Source organism: Phyllostomus discolor, chromosome 14, assembly GCF_004126475.2.
Source record: "Phyllostomus discolor isolate MPI-MPIP mPhyDis1 chromosome 14, mPhyDis1.pri.v3, whole genome shotgun sequence".
NCBI classification, from domain to species: Eukaryota; Metazoa; Chordata; class Mammalia; order Chiroptera; family Phyllostomidae; genus Phyllostomus; species Phyllostomus discolor.
Window position 1 is genome coordinate 14,071,705 of NC_040916.2, and position 17,434 is coordinate 14,089,138.

General features: G+C 40.0%; 1 protein-coding gene across 6 annotated transcripts in view; it reads right to left on the reverse strand.

The window, feature by feature from the left end:
- HMCN1 (hemicentin 1) overlaps positions 1-17,434 on the reverse strand; it is a 397,788-nt gene that overhangs the window by 193,526 nt on the left and 186,828 nt on the right. For 3 of the 6 annotated variants that reach the window (XM_036015314.1, XM_028530624.2, XM_036015318.1), the window contains exons 12-15: positions 12,555-12,696; positions 11,322-11,449; positions 8,106-8,219; positions 1,947-2,105 (exon numbers count right to left, since the gene is read on the reverse strand). In XM_036015314.1, coding sequence (XP_035871207.1) covers positions 1,947-2,105; positions 8,106-8,219; positions 11,322-11,449; positions 12,555-12,696 — 543 coding nt within the window. Of the gene's footprint in view, positions 1-1,946; positions 2,106-8,105; positions 8,220-11,321; positions 11,450-12,547; positions 12,697-17,434 lie in introns of all 6 variants that reach the window. The other 3 variants (XM_036015315.1, XM_036015316.1, XM_036015317.1) reach the window with 3 other exon arrangements.

A 17,434-nucleotide genomic window follows, 5' to 3' on the forward strand; every position in this document is an offset into this window, starting at 1 on the left:
CATAGAGTGAAGATCTTGAATATGAGTGAAGATAAAGCAAAGTTCAGTGTGAAAAATAAAGGATACATACAAAACATTTCTTAGGGTGCTTTCTAACCCAGCACAGGTCATCCCAGCAGAGGTAGCCCTCATCCTTGTATGGCTTATCGCTAGTCAGAAGAGAGAACCTGGAAAGCCCAGAAGCTGAAAAGATTATCAAGAAGGCAGTAAGTAAGCAAATTAATGTGTTAGGTATTTAATTTTCTCTCCTGGAGGAGGAGGGAGTCATTTCTTTTTTGCTGGGAACAATGACTGAGGCTCTTTCCCTCTTCCTCCAGAGCTAGATAACTGGGAAAGAATGTTGTATACAGGACACTTGGGCGAAACCAAGGCGTGGGGGTGGGATCAGGTGTGGGAGGTGGGGATGGCTGGAGTCAGGGGGCGGGGAATGGAGACAACTGTACTTAAACAACAATAAAAAAAATAAAACATTGTTTTTGAACCCTTAAAAAAAAAGAATGTTGTGTGCCAGAGGAAAGGAGAAGCAGAACTAGAAAATGCCAAGGAATGTACTTAGTAGATTTCCTGAAAATACAAATTCTTTATCTAGTGACCTTCCTCATTTGGACCTTATGTCACCAAAGGCAGTACTTGTGTTTTACGCTCTGCTGGTAGATTCAATACCCCGCACCCAGAGATTCCAGTCTTACTTCCAAGGCACTTCTCTTAATACCACAGAGTTTAGTCATGGTCCCAACATATATGGCCATATACCCTAGGCAGATTCTACAGCGGTCTTTGTGGCCATTTCCAGCTTTGTTGATTCTGCTCCAAGGGCATAATACTAAGAAGGCAGAGTATTCACCAGATAGCCGAGGGGGAGGGGTCCATATAAGACCCCACGAGAAAAAAATTTATATGATACAAAATATTAAGCTAAGAGAGCCATGATTTTCATTTAAAGAATTAAGACAATAGAACCAAAATGTTTTGTATGATTTTTATCCTAAAATATGCATTTTCTTTAGAGTTCCTAACTTTTGTTTTTGTTTTTGTTTTTTTAAAAAAACAGCTTTGGCATGAAAATCATCATACATAAATGCAAATACAACTTAACAAATGTCATAGTTTATATAAGTTTAAGTGATGCAAATGTTTGAATTATCTGCTAAAACAAAGCTGCCAGGTTCTTTTTTCCTACAAAGAAAGCTCTGTTTTATTTCAAGTGTTACCATACTATGTAAAAAAATTTTTTCATGAGCTGGAGAGACAAAGGAGGGAGGGTCAAACGTCTTGAGTAATCTGACTACACTGGCCATGCACATGCTGTGTCCTTCGCATTATGACTGACATTTATTTGTAGTTAGTACTTTATTTTATCCACTGAGGAGTCATTGCTAGCAAATTTAAGAAAAAAAGTAAAAAGCACAATCTGCTACCTTTGCTGTCATCAACATCTCCAAATGATGTTTAGGGCCAAAGTCTAATTTATGGCCTCCAGATGTTATTACTTAGGAATTTGGTGTCACAATGAATGATTCCGTATTGAAAAAATTTTGGCAACAGACGATATACCGAGAAAGCCTACAGCATCTGAAGTCAGACAACCTGGGTTCAAACATTCAGGCTCCGCCCCTCCATACGTCTGCGGCCATACATTGCTTAGCCTATTTACCCCTCCATTTCCTTATTTATATCATGGAGACGATGATAGTATCTTCCCCTTAAAATGGTTATGAGCATTTAATGAGATAACACACGTATAAGTTCTTAGTGTCATGCATGGTCCACAGAAAGCACTTGGTAAATGCTACCTACCATTATTATATTAATAGTCATAAATGCTAAGTCTAATTTTGCTTCTCTGACTAATATTTCCAGGCAATTGTTTCAAAGTTATGAGCACAGAAAAAGAAAAAGCAGATCAATTTTAAAACAAACTTGTCCGTCAGAGTGGGGATGCTTACAGCCAACGTCCAGCGTTATCTTGCCGGTGGCTCTTCCAGCGTCATTGACAGCTACGCATGTATAATCGCCAGCATCGAGATCCTGAGTTTCTTGAATCTTCAAAAGTCCCAAGAGAGGATCAATAATGAGAAAAGTTGAGGGCCTCAGCTCAAGATCCCCTAAGTCAAAACAAAGGGGAGAACATGAAATGCTGAAAGTATTTACATAGTTTGCTATTGGTTTGGTTTCAAAACTTCTAAAGAGAACTGATTGTAAAATTTTTAAATACAAGTGTCTGGCACAATGCAGACACTTAAACAACGTTTTTGCAGTGCAAGAATGAAGTGTTTCTTGGCACTGAGCTGATTTATTAGTCTGTATAATTCTACGAGCCAACGTATGGCCAAAAATCTGGCCCTACGTGATTTATGGACGAGTCTTTCCTAATGCACAGGTACCGAAATCAGAGCAGACTCTTTGAAGCGGCACTGGGGGACTGGGACAGGACGGTGGCTGTCACCAGGGCTGTGTCAAGTAAGAGGGAATGGGGAATAGGAGATGAGGGTTGAAAAGAGATTTCCACCATCTATGGGGCCGGCTGAATTCCAGTCACCCCAGAAATGCGCAGGAGACCGACCACAGGTGTTCTTGGTTTGGTTAACGACCAGGTTTTCGGTTTGCTGAGTGCTGATAGGTTTTGTGTGAGTTGCCTGAGAGGGTGCTGAGGGTGTCTGGGTAAGAAGGAACCACAGCTTAGCTAAAGAGAGTAGGGAAGAGCTTATTGGTAGAAGAATGGATAAGGAACTTCTGACAGTAGCTAAGAGAGGTGTCATATCAATCTCCAGGATACCTCTATGAAGTATGTACTACAGGGCCTGTCCAGAAAGTACCCAGCCAAGTAAGATGAGAAACAAGAGGCATTTATTGAAGAAGAAGCAAGATGTTAAGAAATATTGTACACAGGACAGTGATGCCTCGGTCCCCTTCAAAGTAGGCACCTTGGGACCTCAGACAGTTCTCCCAGTCGCCATCAGCTGCCCTGTTGTATTTTCCTGCATCTCATCAACGGTCTGAAATCTCTCCCCTTTCAAAGGTGATTTTAATTTTAGGAAAAAACAGAAGTCGCAGGGCACCAACTCTGGGCTGTAGGGAGGCTGAGTCACCTTGGTGATTTGATATTTCAAAAAAAAACTCTGCACACAAGACAAGATGCGTGAGCGGGTGTGTTGTCATGACGAAGCTGCCAATCACTAATTGCCTATAGTTGCAGCTTTCTGAATCATCTGAATAGTTTCCATGGAGGAATGTTCAAGCTTAATGCAAAATTTGATGCAGATTCATTGCTCTACTTGCTCAATCATTTTGAATGTGACAGCCACACAGCACACATGCTCACCCAAAGGAGTCTACCTCCCTCACGGACTAGTACAGTGAAGTCATCATCGTTCACGCATGTGCACTCCAGTCGACTCTCCTCAGCTGCCAGGCAAACCTTTCTTGTTATATTAACAATGGCTGGACTTTCTCCAGACAGACCTTGTCTTCACTGAAGTTCTTTAAGTTGGAGTTATAGGGGTTTGGGGACAAGCAGGTAGGGGATAAATGTGTGGGGGATGAAACTATGTGTTGAATTTGACCTCAGAGTGACGGTGTGATGACCCAAAAAAGCTTAGTTATATCTCAGTCACCCGTCTGGGCTGTGTGTTTTCGCAGCACCTCAAATCCCCTGAGAACCATTCCTATCTGAAGGCAGGCCATACATCAACGAATCTGTGCATTAGGGTCGCTGCTCCTTATGCTTCCCCTCCTCCGGCTATCTCCTCTCTCAAGAACAGAACTAACCAGAACAACAAGTATAAAAAAAAAAAAAACAAGCCAGTACTGATATTTACTGCCAACTCAGTGTCTATATCTTTAATTTGTTTCCGTCAAGGGTGATATCAAACACTCCATGGAGGTCCTGAAAACTTCCAGGGGATTTCAGGGCCATTGCTCACAGGGTTTTAGCGCATGCCCAGATGTCAAGTCTGAAAAGATATTTTGCAAAAGGTCACTCAGTAGTAGCCCAGTCATGTGTCCTGGGCCTGAGGCCACAGAAGTAACTTCCTTAGTGGATAACGGGCAAAGAAAACCCCAGAACTAGTAATTCTCTAGGACACTATGAAAAACACCAATCCATAGACTCAAGGCAACAAACGGACAATTCTCTTTTTGTTTTATAATTTTGGGAAGAGAAGAGGTCAAAGGAGCCATAAATTTTCAAACACACACACACGCAAATATATTAGCAACCACCAATGCCAAAAATAAAGTATTTTCAGCATTCTGATACTTAAAACCCCAATCGTCCCAAGCTTGCTACTACATACCACATGAGAAAGAGAAGCAACTAAAGGCGTGTCTATGTGCCTCTGGGAAATTTTCATAAATAAAAGCAGATGATGTTGACACAAACTCTCCTCCCACATAGGGAGGATGCATTCTGACCTAGCTGTTCATCGGGGATTAAAATGTTTGCAACTACAATGCATTTAGATTTTTGGAACTTCCTTCTCCTTTATTTCTTCTGTATATGTCAGAGCACATAACAGGATGAAATATAGACCTTTTGGCTGGTTACTTTTTCTTTCTTTCCAAAATAGCAATGTTTGAAGAATAGCAGTACTGAAACAGAATGCCAAGTGGAAAACACTGGTTTGATCAAGTTCACATAAGACTCTCTCCTTTCTTTATTTCTACTAAAAAATTAGTTAGGAGATTCTGGAGAAGCCATAGGGAAATACAAAGCTGTGCAATGAAAATGAAAGGAGCTTTAGTTTTAATATAAGAGTAGAAGAATGCTATACATAGTAATATACAGGGCTGGGCACAAATAACACCCCTGTTTTATTACAAAATCTTTTATTACAAAATCATAAGCATGTAATTCTGTAACATTAACAACATCACATTCAAGCATACCATATGACATTTTAGGTAAAATATTCAAATGAAAACTATAAATTATGACACCCATATTGTTACCCTCCCAACCACACTCAAGCAGGCCTTACTTTTACCGGACCCTGTGTATAAATTTTCCTGACAATCTATTCTAGGATTTAACAATCACTACCAGCTGTAGTTTCAATTCAGTTCTGGTCTCTGTAATGTAAAAACTAACAGAGATCATTATCCTTGGCATAAAATCCTTTTAGAAGTGGTTCTCAAAAATGTTTGTCTCAATGGTTTTCTTATAAATTATTGGGGACTTTACAAAGTTTTGTTATGGATTATAGTTACTTATATTTAGCATTTTAGAAAATGAAACTGGAATAATTTTAAATGTATGAATTTCTTGTATAATAACTCATGGCATTTTGACATAATGAACATATTTTATGAAAAAATAATTACATTTCCCCAAACAAAATGAAGTTAGTGAGAAAAGTGGCATTGTTGCACACTTTTTCAAATCTCTAGAATAATCTCCAGCTTAATAAAAGACAGCTGGGTGTCCAAATTTGCTCCTGCATTCACTTTATTGGATGTCACATAGCCTCCAGAAACTCCAGTATATGCTCATGAGACAGTGTATGCCAGAGACACGTAACATCTGAGTATCACTAGGAAAATAACTTTGACCTCCTGGATACTCTGCAAAGAACTATGGGGAACCTGGAGGGATCCCTGACTAACTAGACTTTAAGAACCACTGATCTAAACAAATAAGTCCAGTTTCTTTAATATTTTAGCAGAAATATCCTTCATGTAACATTTTAATAGTGTCCCTGTGCTCTTTTGAACCCACTTAATGTTGCTCGTTTTTAAATATGAAAAATCTAAGGTTTTGCCGGCCATTTGTACTAATGAAATTCCACTTCTCTGAGTGTCTGAATGGAATACAATTTACTAACACATGGTGGCTGCCAGGGCTGGGGTGGGGAACAGGAAAAAGGGGGAGTTATTGTTCAACAGGTATAACATTTCAGTGATACAGGATGAGTAAGTTCTAGAGCTCTGCTGTACCACTTATTGCCTGTAGTTAACAATACTGTATTGTACACTTGAAACTAGCCCTGGCTGGTGTAGCTCAATGGTTGAGTGTCAGACTGTGTATCAAAGGGTCACTGGTTCAATTTCCAGTCTAGGACATGTGTCTGGGTTGCGGGCCAGGTCCCCAGTAGGGGGTGCACGAGAGACAACCACACATTGATGTTTCTATCCCTCTCTCTCCCTCCCTTTTCCTCTCTAAAAAACAAATAAATAAAATATTTTAAAAAATAAAATGTGTTAAAAAGGTAGATCTCATGTTCTTATAATAACTAACTAAACAAATAAATAGCCACCAACTTTCTTCAATCAGAATTGCCTGAAAAAAAATGGTATGCATAAAAAGTGTTCTTATGAGTAGGGTAACAATTCTTCTTTGCCCCTCTAGTTTCTATCAGGTAAGATTTCTCTACACGTCCTGGGGTCTTACCTCAGAGGTGAGACAGGGGGGCCGGTACCTCCACCCCCTTTCTTTTTGGAGCAGTCTGCATATAGAAGAGTTGGTCCACTAGCTTTGCCTTTGCAGATCCAGACTCTGCTTATAAGTAAGCAGAAGAGTAAGCTGGCCTGATAGTGGGGCGCAGGGCCACTCTGCCTATTGTTAGTGAACGTTGGAGTGTGCTCTCCAACATGGCCTGTCAGGATTTAACGCCCACGTTCTAGCTCTGTTGGTTCATAACTTAGAGACATGGGGTATTATTTACTGGGCCCATTAAGCTCCAACACCTATGGCTGAAAGAAGAAACTAAAGGGAAGTCCATTCTAGAATCCTTCATGAAGTGGCCACATGACTCCCTCTCTCTTCCTTTACCTCTCAAGCCATTTTTGGAACCACGACGGACATGAAGACTAAATTATTTAGGAAACTAGCCTCAATTTTGGATAATAAAAGACTTTCCTTGTGACTGCAGAGAAATCAGCAGATCCCGTGGCTTTTAAAATTTTTTATTTTTAACATACACTACAGACTGACATAAAGTACTGCCACTGTAATACATTTTTGGGGATCTGTTTAATCATGATGTGCACTTGAAATTGATATCTATTTCCTTTATAATTCAAAGATTTAAGCATTTTTAAATGACCAGAATTAGTTTATGTAAACTGAACTAAACCCAGCTGAGAAGCAAATCCTGAAATGCTTTCTTGTCAGAGAAAACATAAAGATTAAATATCATTTAACACAAAAAACATTAAAAATGGTATTATCTCCTAGCTTCCCTCCCTGTTTTTGATTCGTGTTATTTGAAAGGGTTTGTTTTCTAGACAAAGCCTTTCTCTTTCACCTCATGTTCCCTAAGCGTTTGAACTTGAGGTGAATTAATAATTTTGTGATTATGACATCAACCCGTTGCTATGGAAATGTCTGTGATTTAACAAACAGAATCATAACAATAGTGCTTTGTACTATTTAGCATTTTTCATATGAAGATTAAAAAGTATTTTGGAAACAGTATCTCAATAATCCTAGCAACCTCCCTGTTAGGGTGTTTGTGGGAATATTTCTTTCTCATGAGTTGGAAGAAAGGAGACAGAAACAGAAGCAGGATGTTTTACGCAGATATACGCTGTCAGCATCTGAGCCCGGACCAGGATCTGAGTGGATTCTGACTACGGACAAGCAGTACACAGTTGTTCTTTTCTTATAGAAGCACAGGGGTGTATCTTTGTTACAAATATAGGCAGACAAATGATAAAGTCATTCAATGTTAAGCTTCAACTTGTGTCTTTCTTTGAGCACTTTATCGAAAGTATGCTTGAGAATCTAGAAAACTTTCTAACAGTGGGAGCCATTATCTTAAAAGGGAACTGAAATCAGTGAAGCTATTTTCAACGTTAACTGAACAATTTCCTTGGACAATTTTTTACAGGAAACAATCCTAAACTAACAAAGAGAACGTTCAGCTGGATTAGCAAAGGCGAACTCTTCCTGCTTTGATTTTCACGGTCCTGTAATCCACACCAGATGGCAAATCCCGAAATGCAGAGCTCAGGATTTTAACCTATTGTCTCTAGTGAGATCATAAACACATTTTATGGGGCTGCTAAGTCACATACCAAAAGAAACTTTTAACAAATCATTTTTCTTAAAAAAAAAAAGACAAAACAAAACAAAGTCCAGACATGAACATACTTAAGAAATGTACCTTTGAACCATTTCACTTGAGGAGGAGGAACACCGGAGGTTTTACATTCCATAACTGTTGTGTCCCCAAGGGCCACCAAGAGCTCACTCTGAACTACGATCAACTTTGGGGCTTCTGAAAGCAACAAACATACAAACAGTTAATGTCTAGCACAATGCCGCATGCACCTTGTCTACATTTACTAGGTGAACCAATAAAACCATCTATCATTATTCATGCACATGTGTTTATTTCAGTGTTTATACACAGAGAGGAACTCTTACAAGCATATGCATGTAGATGTGTGTGTTGAAACGATTATTTATGAAGGCCAAAAAAACATATGAGACAAAAATAATTCCGCTAAAACAGAGCCCAAAACATTTAGAAAATTAATTGAACAGTCTTTAGGAAAAAAAGAGGTATAAAAGGAAAGAAAATTTTTAGAAAGCTGAACACATCTTTTAGAAACAATACTGAAGGAGCAGAAAGAAGGAAAATAATAATAAAAATATAGCAAAAGAGCAATGGCGATAACACTGACTTGACTACATTAGGACTTAAGGATAATACAACAGCAAGGGAATCTGTTATAACATTTTGCAGATGATTTAGGGATAATCATGTTTAACTACAGAAAGAGAGCTGTAGTCTAAGGTTAAACATCTTATCCATAAAAAGTAGTCTCCCAGTTTTGACTACGTTGTTCCTGTGATGCTAACTATAGACATTCTCTAAGTTTCCTTCCTTAGCTCTGTTGGCTTCATCCCCTTTGCCTAATGCTTTCGTTCACTCACATGTTGTTCCTTTAAGTGGACTTTTTAGAACTTTCTAACTTGAACTGAGGTCAGTTTAAAAAAGAGTTAGCTTCTCAAAGATCATGTTACTCCTCTACTAGAAAACCTTCAGTTTTGTATTTACTGATTTTTTGAGACAGAGAGAGAGAAAGAGGGGGAGAAAAAGAGGGAGGAAAGATAGAGATAGAGAGAGAGAGAGAGAGAGAGAGAGAGAGAGAGAGATTTGTTGTTCCACTTATTTATGCATTCATTGTTTTTTCTTCTTGTATGTGCCCTGACCAGGGATTGAACCTGCAAACTTGGCATATTGGGACAATGCTCTAGTCAACTGAGCTGTCTTGTTTGTTAGTTTTTCATAATTCCCTAGTTTGGCTTTCAAAAATCGTAACTGGTAATATTATCTTACCCTCCATTATGGTTTCTTACTCATCACAGTGCATGGCGCAACACTGGTTGTCCAAAATATGCCCTACTCTCCATCTCCTGCTTTTGCTAAAGATGTTTCCTCTGCCTGAAATGCCCTTTGTCACAACTCTTTAAATCTCAGTCATTCTTCCACACTGAGCTTAAATCCTGTCTTTTGAGAAATATTTGCAAACTCCCTAGTAGGAATTAATCTTCCCCTCTACCTACCTTCTCCTGTAATACTTATTTGTCTGCCTTATTATAGTTCTTTAAGAATATGCACTCCCATTATGCAAGCACTTAAAAATAAGGACTCTGGGTAATACACATTAAAAAATTTTACACTCCACAATCTCCAGCATTGCATTTTATATATTCCAAGTAATGAATAAGTTAAATAAATGGGTCCAATAGTTTGTCTTCTTTGAAAATGAACCCAAATTCATCTCTGCAATGCAGTCTGTTTTAATCTCCTTTCTACATTCCCAACTGTCTGCTCTCTCTCTGGCTGGGTGTTCTGTGAACATTTTCAGCCACTTCTAAATCTGAGCCCTCTTCCCTTCTCAACTTATTTGCCCTGTGCCTTCCCCATTTCTATAAATGAGACCATTTCTTTCCCAGTTTTCAGGTGCAATATTTATGACACTTTTGTTACCTCCCTCACCTACACATACCGACTATAACTCTATAACCCCTTCCTCTCCACTGCTTGTTTCACTACATTAATATGAATGACAAATAGCCATTAATTATTCAGTTAACAAACTAACATTGAACATCTATGCCATTGGCCTTTGTTTCTTTAAGAAAGACCAAATTAGCCCTGGATAGCATAGCTCAGTGGATTGAGCACTACGAACCAAAGTGTCGCAGGTTCAATTCCCAGTCAGGGTACATGCCTGGGTTGTAGGCCATGGCCCCCAGCAACCGCACATTGATGTTTCTCTCTCTCTCTATCTCCCTCCCTTCCCTCTCTAAAAATAAATAAATAAAATCTTAAAAAAAAGACCAAATTAAATTAAATATTCTAGTCTACACATATTATTTGATTGTGTAACATTATATATTAGAATATTATATTATATATGAGAATACATATTATATTATGGAATATTGTATTATTGGATAACTGTAATAAATTAATCTTTAATAAATGTTTGAGTTTGGGGGAAAACTGAAGATGAAAGTGAAAGTAATATCTAGAAAAGATAAATGACAGAAATGTCATAAACAGTTTTGAATATAAGAAAATATAAAATAGAAGTTTAATTAAACTAAAATATATATATTGACTTTGTTAATTAGTAAGTGAAATATTGCAGAAAAGAGATGAACTGTGAGAAGGCAACTCTGTGGACAATCTGGAAATCTCCCACACTATACACAAATCAATAAAGGTAATACACCACATAAACAATATGAAAGACAAAAACCACATGACCATATCAATAGGTGCTGAAAAAGCATTTGATAAAGTAGAGCGCCCATTTATGATAAAAACACTCAGCAAAGTGGAATAGAGGGAGCATTCCTAAACATAATAAAGGCCATATATGAAAAACCTACAGCCAACACCATACTCAATGGGCAAAAACTAAAAGCTTTCCCCCTAAGATCAGGCACAAGACAAGGGTGTCCACTTTCACCACTCTAGTCAATATAGTATTAGAAGTTGTAGTCACAGCAATCAGACAAGAAAAAGAAATAAAAGGCATCCAAATTAGAAAGAAGGAAGCAAAGCTGTCACTGTTTGCAGATGACACGATAGTGTACACAGAAAACCCTGTAGACTCCACCAAAAAAGTACTCAACCTAATAAATGAATGTGGCTTCCTTGATTTCTTAATGAAGCTATTCATTTCTTAACTTTTAACTTAAAGTAGTTACAATATTTGCTTTCATCATTGTGTGAAAATGAATAATAAATCATAAGACTAGGTATAACTCATTCCTAATATTCTCAGCAAAGTACTTTTACATTGTTTAATATGACATTCAACCTATTTTAATTGTCTTTAGCACTGATTATACTTGCCAATGTATCTGAGGGCAGACGTCTGTTTATCTGTTCCAGCTGAATTACTCGCCAAGCAGCCATAGACCCCTGCATCTTTAGGAACTGCGTTTTTTATAAATAAGGTACCTTCTGAGGTCATCCTATACCTATGGACATAAAGAAAATAAAATTGATAATAGCCTACTAATAACATCAGGAATCTTTCTTCCAAATATTTTCAAATATTTTAGAATTACATTTTTGATGGTGAAAGTAGAAATGACTAACATCTCATTTGATAAGCAGAAATGTAATAATAATAATAACAATAATAATAATACATCCTATGTATCCAGTACTTGCTATGAACCAGGGAGCACTCTAAGAGCTGTACATTTATTAATGTTTTAAATCTTCAAAACAACCCAGTAAGTTAGATACTATTATTATCTCTGTTTTACAGATGAGCAAAGAGGTTCTATAAGTCACTCAAAGTCAGACTGAGTATGTGGAGAAAGTGAAACCTGAACCCAGGCATCTTTTGCTATGTGAACCACTATGCTGAACGGTTCCTCAAAATGAAAACGTGGGAGACCCTAGGCCTGGTGTCACACAGTGGGTCACTGATGAGTCTGAACATAGAATCTGGCTCATACCTGAGCCCTCCTCCTCATGCCAGACCCAGAGTAATGGAAGCCAGTAGCTGGAAACGTCATTGTTTATGTTTCACATGTTCATTATGCTCTTTGAGCGTGAGAGGATTCAGTGTCTTTTAAAAGCAACCAGTAGAAAAAGAAACACACACACATTTCAATGGAGTATGGCAAAAGTGAACGGGGATTACAAAGAATGCCTGCACACACTTTATTTACAGCTACTGTTCTGTCCTTTGCCTCTGCTCTCTCCTGTTGAATCCCAGGGTGAAGACTGCACATTGCTTAACCCCACAGGAAGTTTAGTATCCTCATTCCAAATACTCAAGGCAAACCAAGTGTCACAGGTTTATGTCTTCAACACAATGTATTGGAAAGCACTTGACCCCAGCTATTGAATTCAAGACTTCAGAACCTCAAATACTATAGATCCATCATTTATTGACATATTGTGATTTATATTTTATTGACATTTCCTTTCCTGTTTAGAAAATTGAAAACTATGGATTTTGGTCAAACCTCCCTTAACAATAGGGGTTTGGTCAGATTAGTTTTTTCCTTAAATTTCCTTCACTTTTCTCACTCAGTAAAAACAAAGAACATGATACAAACCCAGTACCTGTGTGAACCCACGATAAACATATCATTCATGGTCCAGGCGACCTTTGGTTTGGGGTAACCTGTTGCAGAGCACATGATGGAGACCTCAGACCCTCCTGTGAATGACTGGTTCTTGGGCATCACAGTGACTTTGGGAGGTTCTGCAAATAAAAAGAAACATAGAGTGAAATGCCAACCAACCTTGATTTTCGGAGCTGCTTCTGTCAGCAGACTGGTAGGCTTCTCACCACTGCCCCTTCCCCACTTTTTTCTTTTGTACTTGCAAGAGTTCATTTATGAAAAGTAACCAACCGAGTGCAGTACCGATGCAGCCGATTTGCTCCCCAAGGTGAGCAGGAGGGGCAGCCCCTGGTTTCTGGCTGAGGCCTTCTCTGAGGTCCTGGGTCCCCCAGAACTCCTCTTCTGCCTGAGGATCTGATGAAAGCTGTGGCCAGGACCCTAAAGCCTGCCAGTGCACCCCATGGGCATGGGGCAGGAGGGCAGGAGGCCTGACCTCTGGCCGTTCTTTCCAGGGCCTAGTCCACCTGGAGCCCCACAGGTGGCTCCTACCCCTGGATCCTGAAGGCATGAGGATGGGCTTGCACCTGCCCTGAGAGACTAAGGAGAGTCTGGCTGACTCTCCTTTGAGAGGACGTCAGGGGACTGGACCCCAGACTAGTGACAGTAAGGGGCCTGAATAAGGGCTGGGGGTGGGAGGGCTCCAGGAATAGGACGCAGTAACATTTGGCATCTGACAGGTGAAGGGGTGCTGTCCCTCTGTCCATTCACTAGCTAGGTCCTGCCCAGCCCCTGGCCCTGGCCACTGGGCAGGCTGGGCACCAGGTATACAGTGGCCCTGTTCTGTTCTCCTGGAGCATCTCAGACATGTGAAAGAAGGTGGCCCTCAAGGCCTGGTGGCCTGTGTCCATGAGCTTGGGCATGTCAGCCATGGTGAGGCCCCTGCTGAGGGTAGTATCCAGCACCTATGCCTGGACCATTCCTGAAGTAAACAGTGTCGTCTCGGGCCGTAGAAGATGAAATACACCACAGGGATGAGGAGCACCTGCTCTGCATGGCCAGGTGAAGGGCACCTTTCTTGAAAGGTGGCAGGTCCCCATTGTTGTTCCATGTGCCCCCAGGGTAGACCCACACTCTGAGGCTCTCCCTGACCCTGTGCTGGCCCATGTAGCCTATCCTGGTCACAGTGGCCCTGGAGTGCCACGGGTGATGAAGAACATGCCCCCAAGGTACGTGATCAGGCCCCATGAAGGCCAGCTCCCACTGGGCCATCCGCACACAGCACTCGAGAAGGGCCTCCACAAGATCCATCACACCCAGGACACTCTAGGGGTCAGACATGATGGCACAGCCGTGACACACCTCCAGCTCCTGGAGACCCTTTATCTCAAAGTGACGGCATATATGTACCGGAAGGACTGCATAAACCAGCTGGTGATGCTCACACGCTCCACCGTTGGGCCACAATGGCACAGTAGGCAGATGACTGTGGCCATGGTAGACACCACTAAGGGGCTTTCTGGGCAGGGTGACCCCCATCAGGGATTTGCCCCATCAGTGCCGGAGAGAAACCAAAGGTAATGAAAGCAGGAGAAGTACATTGCCTTTGAGAGGAAAGTGAATTTGATTCTGATACCACGTTTCTGCGTCTCCAGTGGTTGTGCTGTGCCTCCCGCCGCCTACTCCCACCAGCCGACTACCAGCTTCTGTCTGCCAGTCTGGAAGCTCAGTGTGAGCCTGTGTGCAGGCGGAGTCCCTCGATGGGGTCCTTTTGCCTCTTCCTATATAGTGAACCCAGGTTGTGAGCCGCAGCCTCACCCGATGCTGACCGCTTTGTTTGAGCTGCTCTTTCTCTGTTTATTTATCAGATTATAAATTTGTGGAGGTAGCGTCTATGGCTTTCATGTTATTCCATATGGCATTACAGTCGATACTCCACGTCCCTTGCATGTTACACTGTGCCTTGTGAATAACAGGTACTTAAAACTGTTGATGGAATACGGGACCATTTCCAAACTCTCACTTGACTCTGAGAGTTTTGTGCCTGCCAGCATCTCAGGACCCTGCTACAGCGATCATTTGCCTCATGCACATAGATTCACAGGATCTCAACTTAACAGAAAACATGAGTTATTCAAAGTTCCAATGGTACTCCACTTCTATGGCAGAAAAAAAGACTTTTGAAAATGAATTATTAAATCAAAAATCTATTGTCAAAAATGTCACAGGAATTCTCTGGGGTAACTGGGATGTTGATACATCTGGTCTACTCCATTACACATTTACATCTATAGCATTACTGAGTAAGACCCAGTTTTCAAAAAAAGGACCAGTGAAAACATTAAACAATTGTCTTCGTGTAAATATCCTCCACTTAATAAAATAAATAAAAATAAATTCATTTCCACAGTGTTTGGAATAGATGTCATGAATATCAACAAAAATAAATTAATTAATCCAACAACATGTGATTTTTTTTTGCGCAGTTATTACATTCCAAGCTCTGTGCTAACTTACAGAGAGAGATACACTGACAAGCCAAACAGATATGCATGGTGTCATGTCAGCCTTCCGTCTACTTTACTATAAAGAAAGAAATTTGAAAAATTCGGTTACTCAGTTAGATTTGGATGTATTTATGACATATCTTTACTATAAATTAGTCTGCAAGTGGTGGCTTAGCTTCACTAAGAATAATGTAGTCTGTGGAATCCCCATGCATTCAAAAGACATGCAAAGTGGCGCTGCTAGACTGGGCAGCTCCGCCACTGAACAAACCGAATAGTATTGCCTGGTCTCTAGCAGCTTACAACCGTCCCTCTTTTTTCCTGTTTACATTGTGTTTTTCAACTGTTAATGTTCGAAGGGATTTTCCAGCCTGTGGACTTGGTTGACAGTCCCATAGATTCTTCTTGGTGAACACAGGACTAGAGAAATGTGTGAGGTCAAGGGCAGGCTGGCCATGGCCAGAAAGTTCAAATTGTGATTCCATCTGGACTCCATCAGTTCGGAAATGCTGGACAACAGCGCATGCTGTGGGGGCGTCGCAGACAATCTTCAGGGGCTGGGGGGGGAACGAACACTTTTTTCTCTTTGGAACTGACTGAAACCCCACACTTTTTCAGTCTCTTCTTCCTAAAATAAAATGTTTCTCATGTCTTGACATAGGACTGCTGCAAAGATATAGCAGCTCTTGAGATTTCTGTCCAAACGTGGTTCTTCCGATGGAGTCTGCCAGCACTGACCTGGCATTTCTCCCAGCCGGAATCCCACTGGTATGCTCTGCAGTTCAGATATCAAAGTGAAAATAAATGTCAGCTACCCAAACCAGGATGCAGAGGGCTAAGAGGTCATTTCTCAAATAAAGCCTGGATATAGGGTGTTGCTCAGGGTCACGAAATAAGTCTGTATGCAACATACCAACGGAATGACATCACCCCACAGAAGGTGAGAAAGTTACCATCGCCCTGGAAAGAATATTCCTGATGATGAGAAGAAAATCAGAAAGGCCATGAACAAACACAGGGAAGCAAAATTGGATTTCCACAAAATAGCAGTTGGATAAAAATGGTCAGAATGATTCAGCTTTGAGTGGGTTAATTTAAATAAGGATGTAACAGACTTCACTATAATTATTTCGGTAGTTTTTTTAAGTGCTTGGATAAAGTTCCCTTGTTTTAATAAAGTTTTAATGGAGCGAGAACAAGGGATTAAAGAACTATAGTTCAACTCTATCGAAGTCCAGAGTCTAATTTTTGGCTTTGAAGAGGAGTAATCCATTCCAAGTTGGTATTCAGTCTCTTATCACTACCACATTCATCACCATTATCGACACCATCAACATCATTATCATCACCAACACCACCATCAACCACCAACACCCTCATTGTAAGTAACAACTTGCTTTTCATTCGACAGAGCAATGCGAACATGGAACACTATAAGGTATTAAGACATTAATTCATTCTTTATATTTTAATCATAGCAAAAGCAAAATATATACATTTTTATAATTTCTCACCAATGATTTTAAAACATTAGACATAGATTATGATACTAAGAATAAAAATAAACACTGCTTGAAGACTTAGGTGTCTTCAAGCACTGTTGATAGTAAGTGTGCAAAATGAATGTAAGTGCCTATGAAAACAGCCCACGCTCCGCCTACAAATGCTAAAGGAAGATAAAATCTTGTCTAACTCTTGAAAGTCTCCAATATCATAGTCACATACAAGAGGTATATGGGGGGGGGCAAAAGTAAGTTTACAGTTGTTCATATGGAAAATAATACAAAAATTAATAAATGATAATACAAGAAGAAAACTCTGTTTTGTGTGCTCACAGCTGTAAACCTACTTTTGCTCCACCCTGTATTTCCTGTTAGTGGTCATCGCGTCTGATTTGTTGCCTCTGGTAGGAAATTCTCAAAGACCTAAAAACTTTTTCTTTAAGGTGATTTAATGATCATGAATAAATTAATAAGATAATAGTAATGCAATGAATTACCGAAGCAATGATTTAAAACATCACCACTGGTATATTTAGTGTATTTGGGAGAATTTTCTCTTGCATCTTCATTCTTTCACACAACAAACATTTATGGAGTCTGAAGCCTGCTATGTTTCAGACACTTTACAGCCTCAAAGACCTCACACCACACCACATGCAAAAGCATATTACATGTATTTAGGGACTGAATCTCTTTCTAGTCGTCAGTTCACTGAGACAGGGAAATGGGCAAAAGCTATGGCGTACCTTTTCTGTGCTAGGTATCAAACACTAGACCCTTTATTTATCTTCCAAAATAACTTCAGGAAGTGTTCCTGATATTTTACACATAAAGAAACTAAGGCTCGAATTGGTTAAATAATCCCTGTTGTC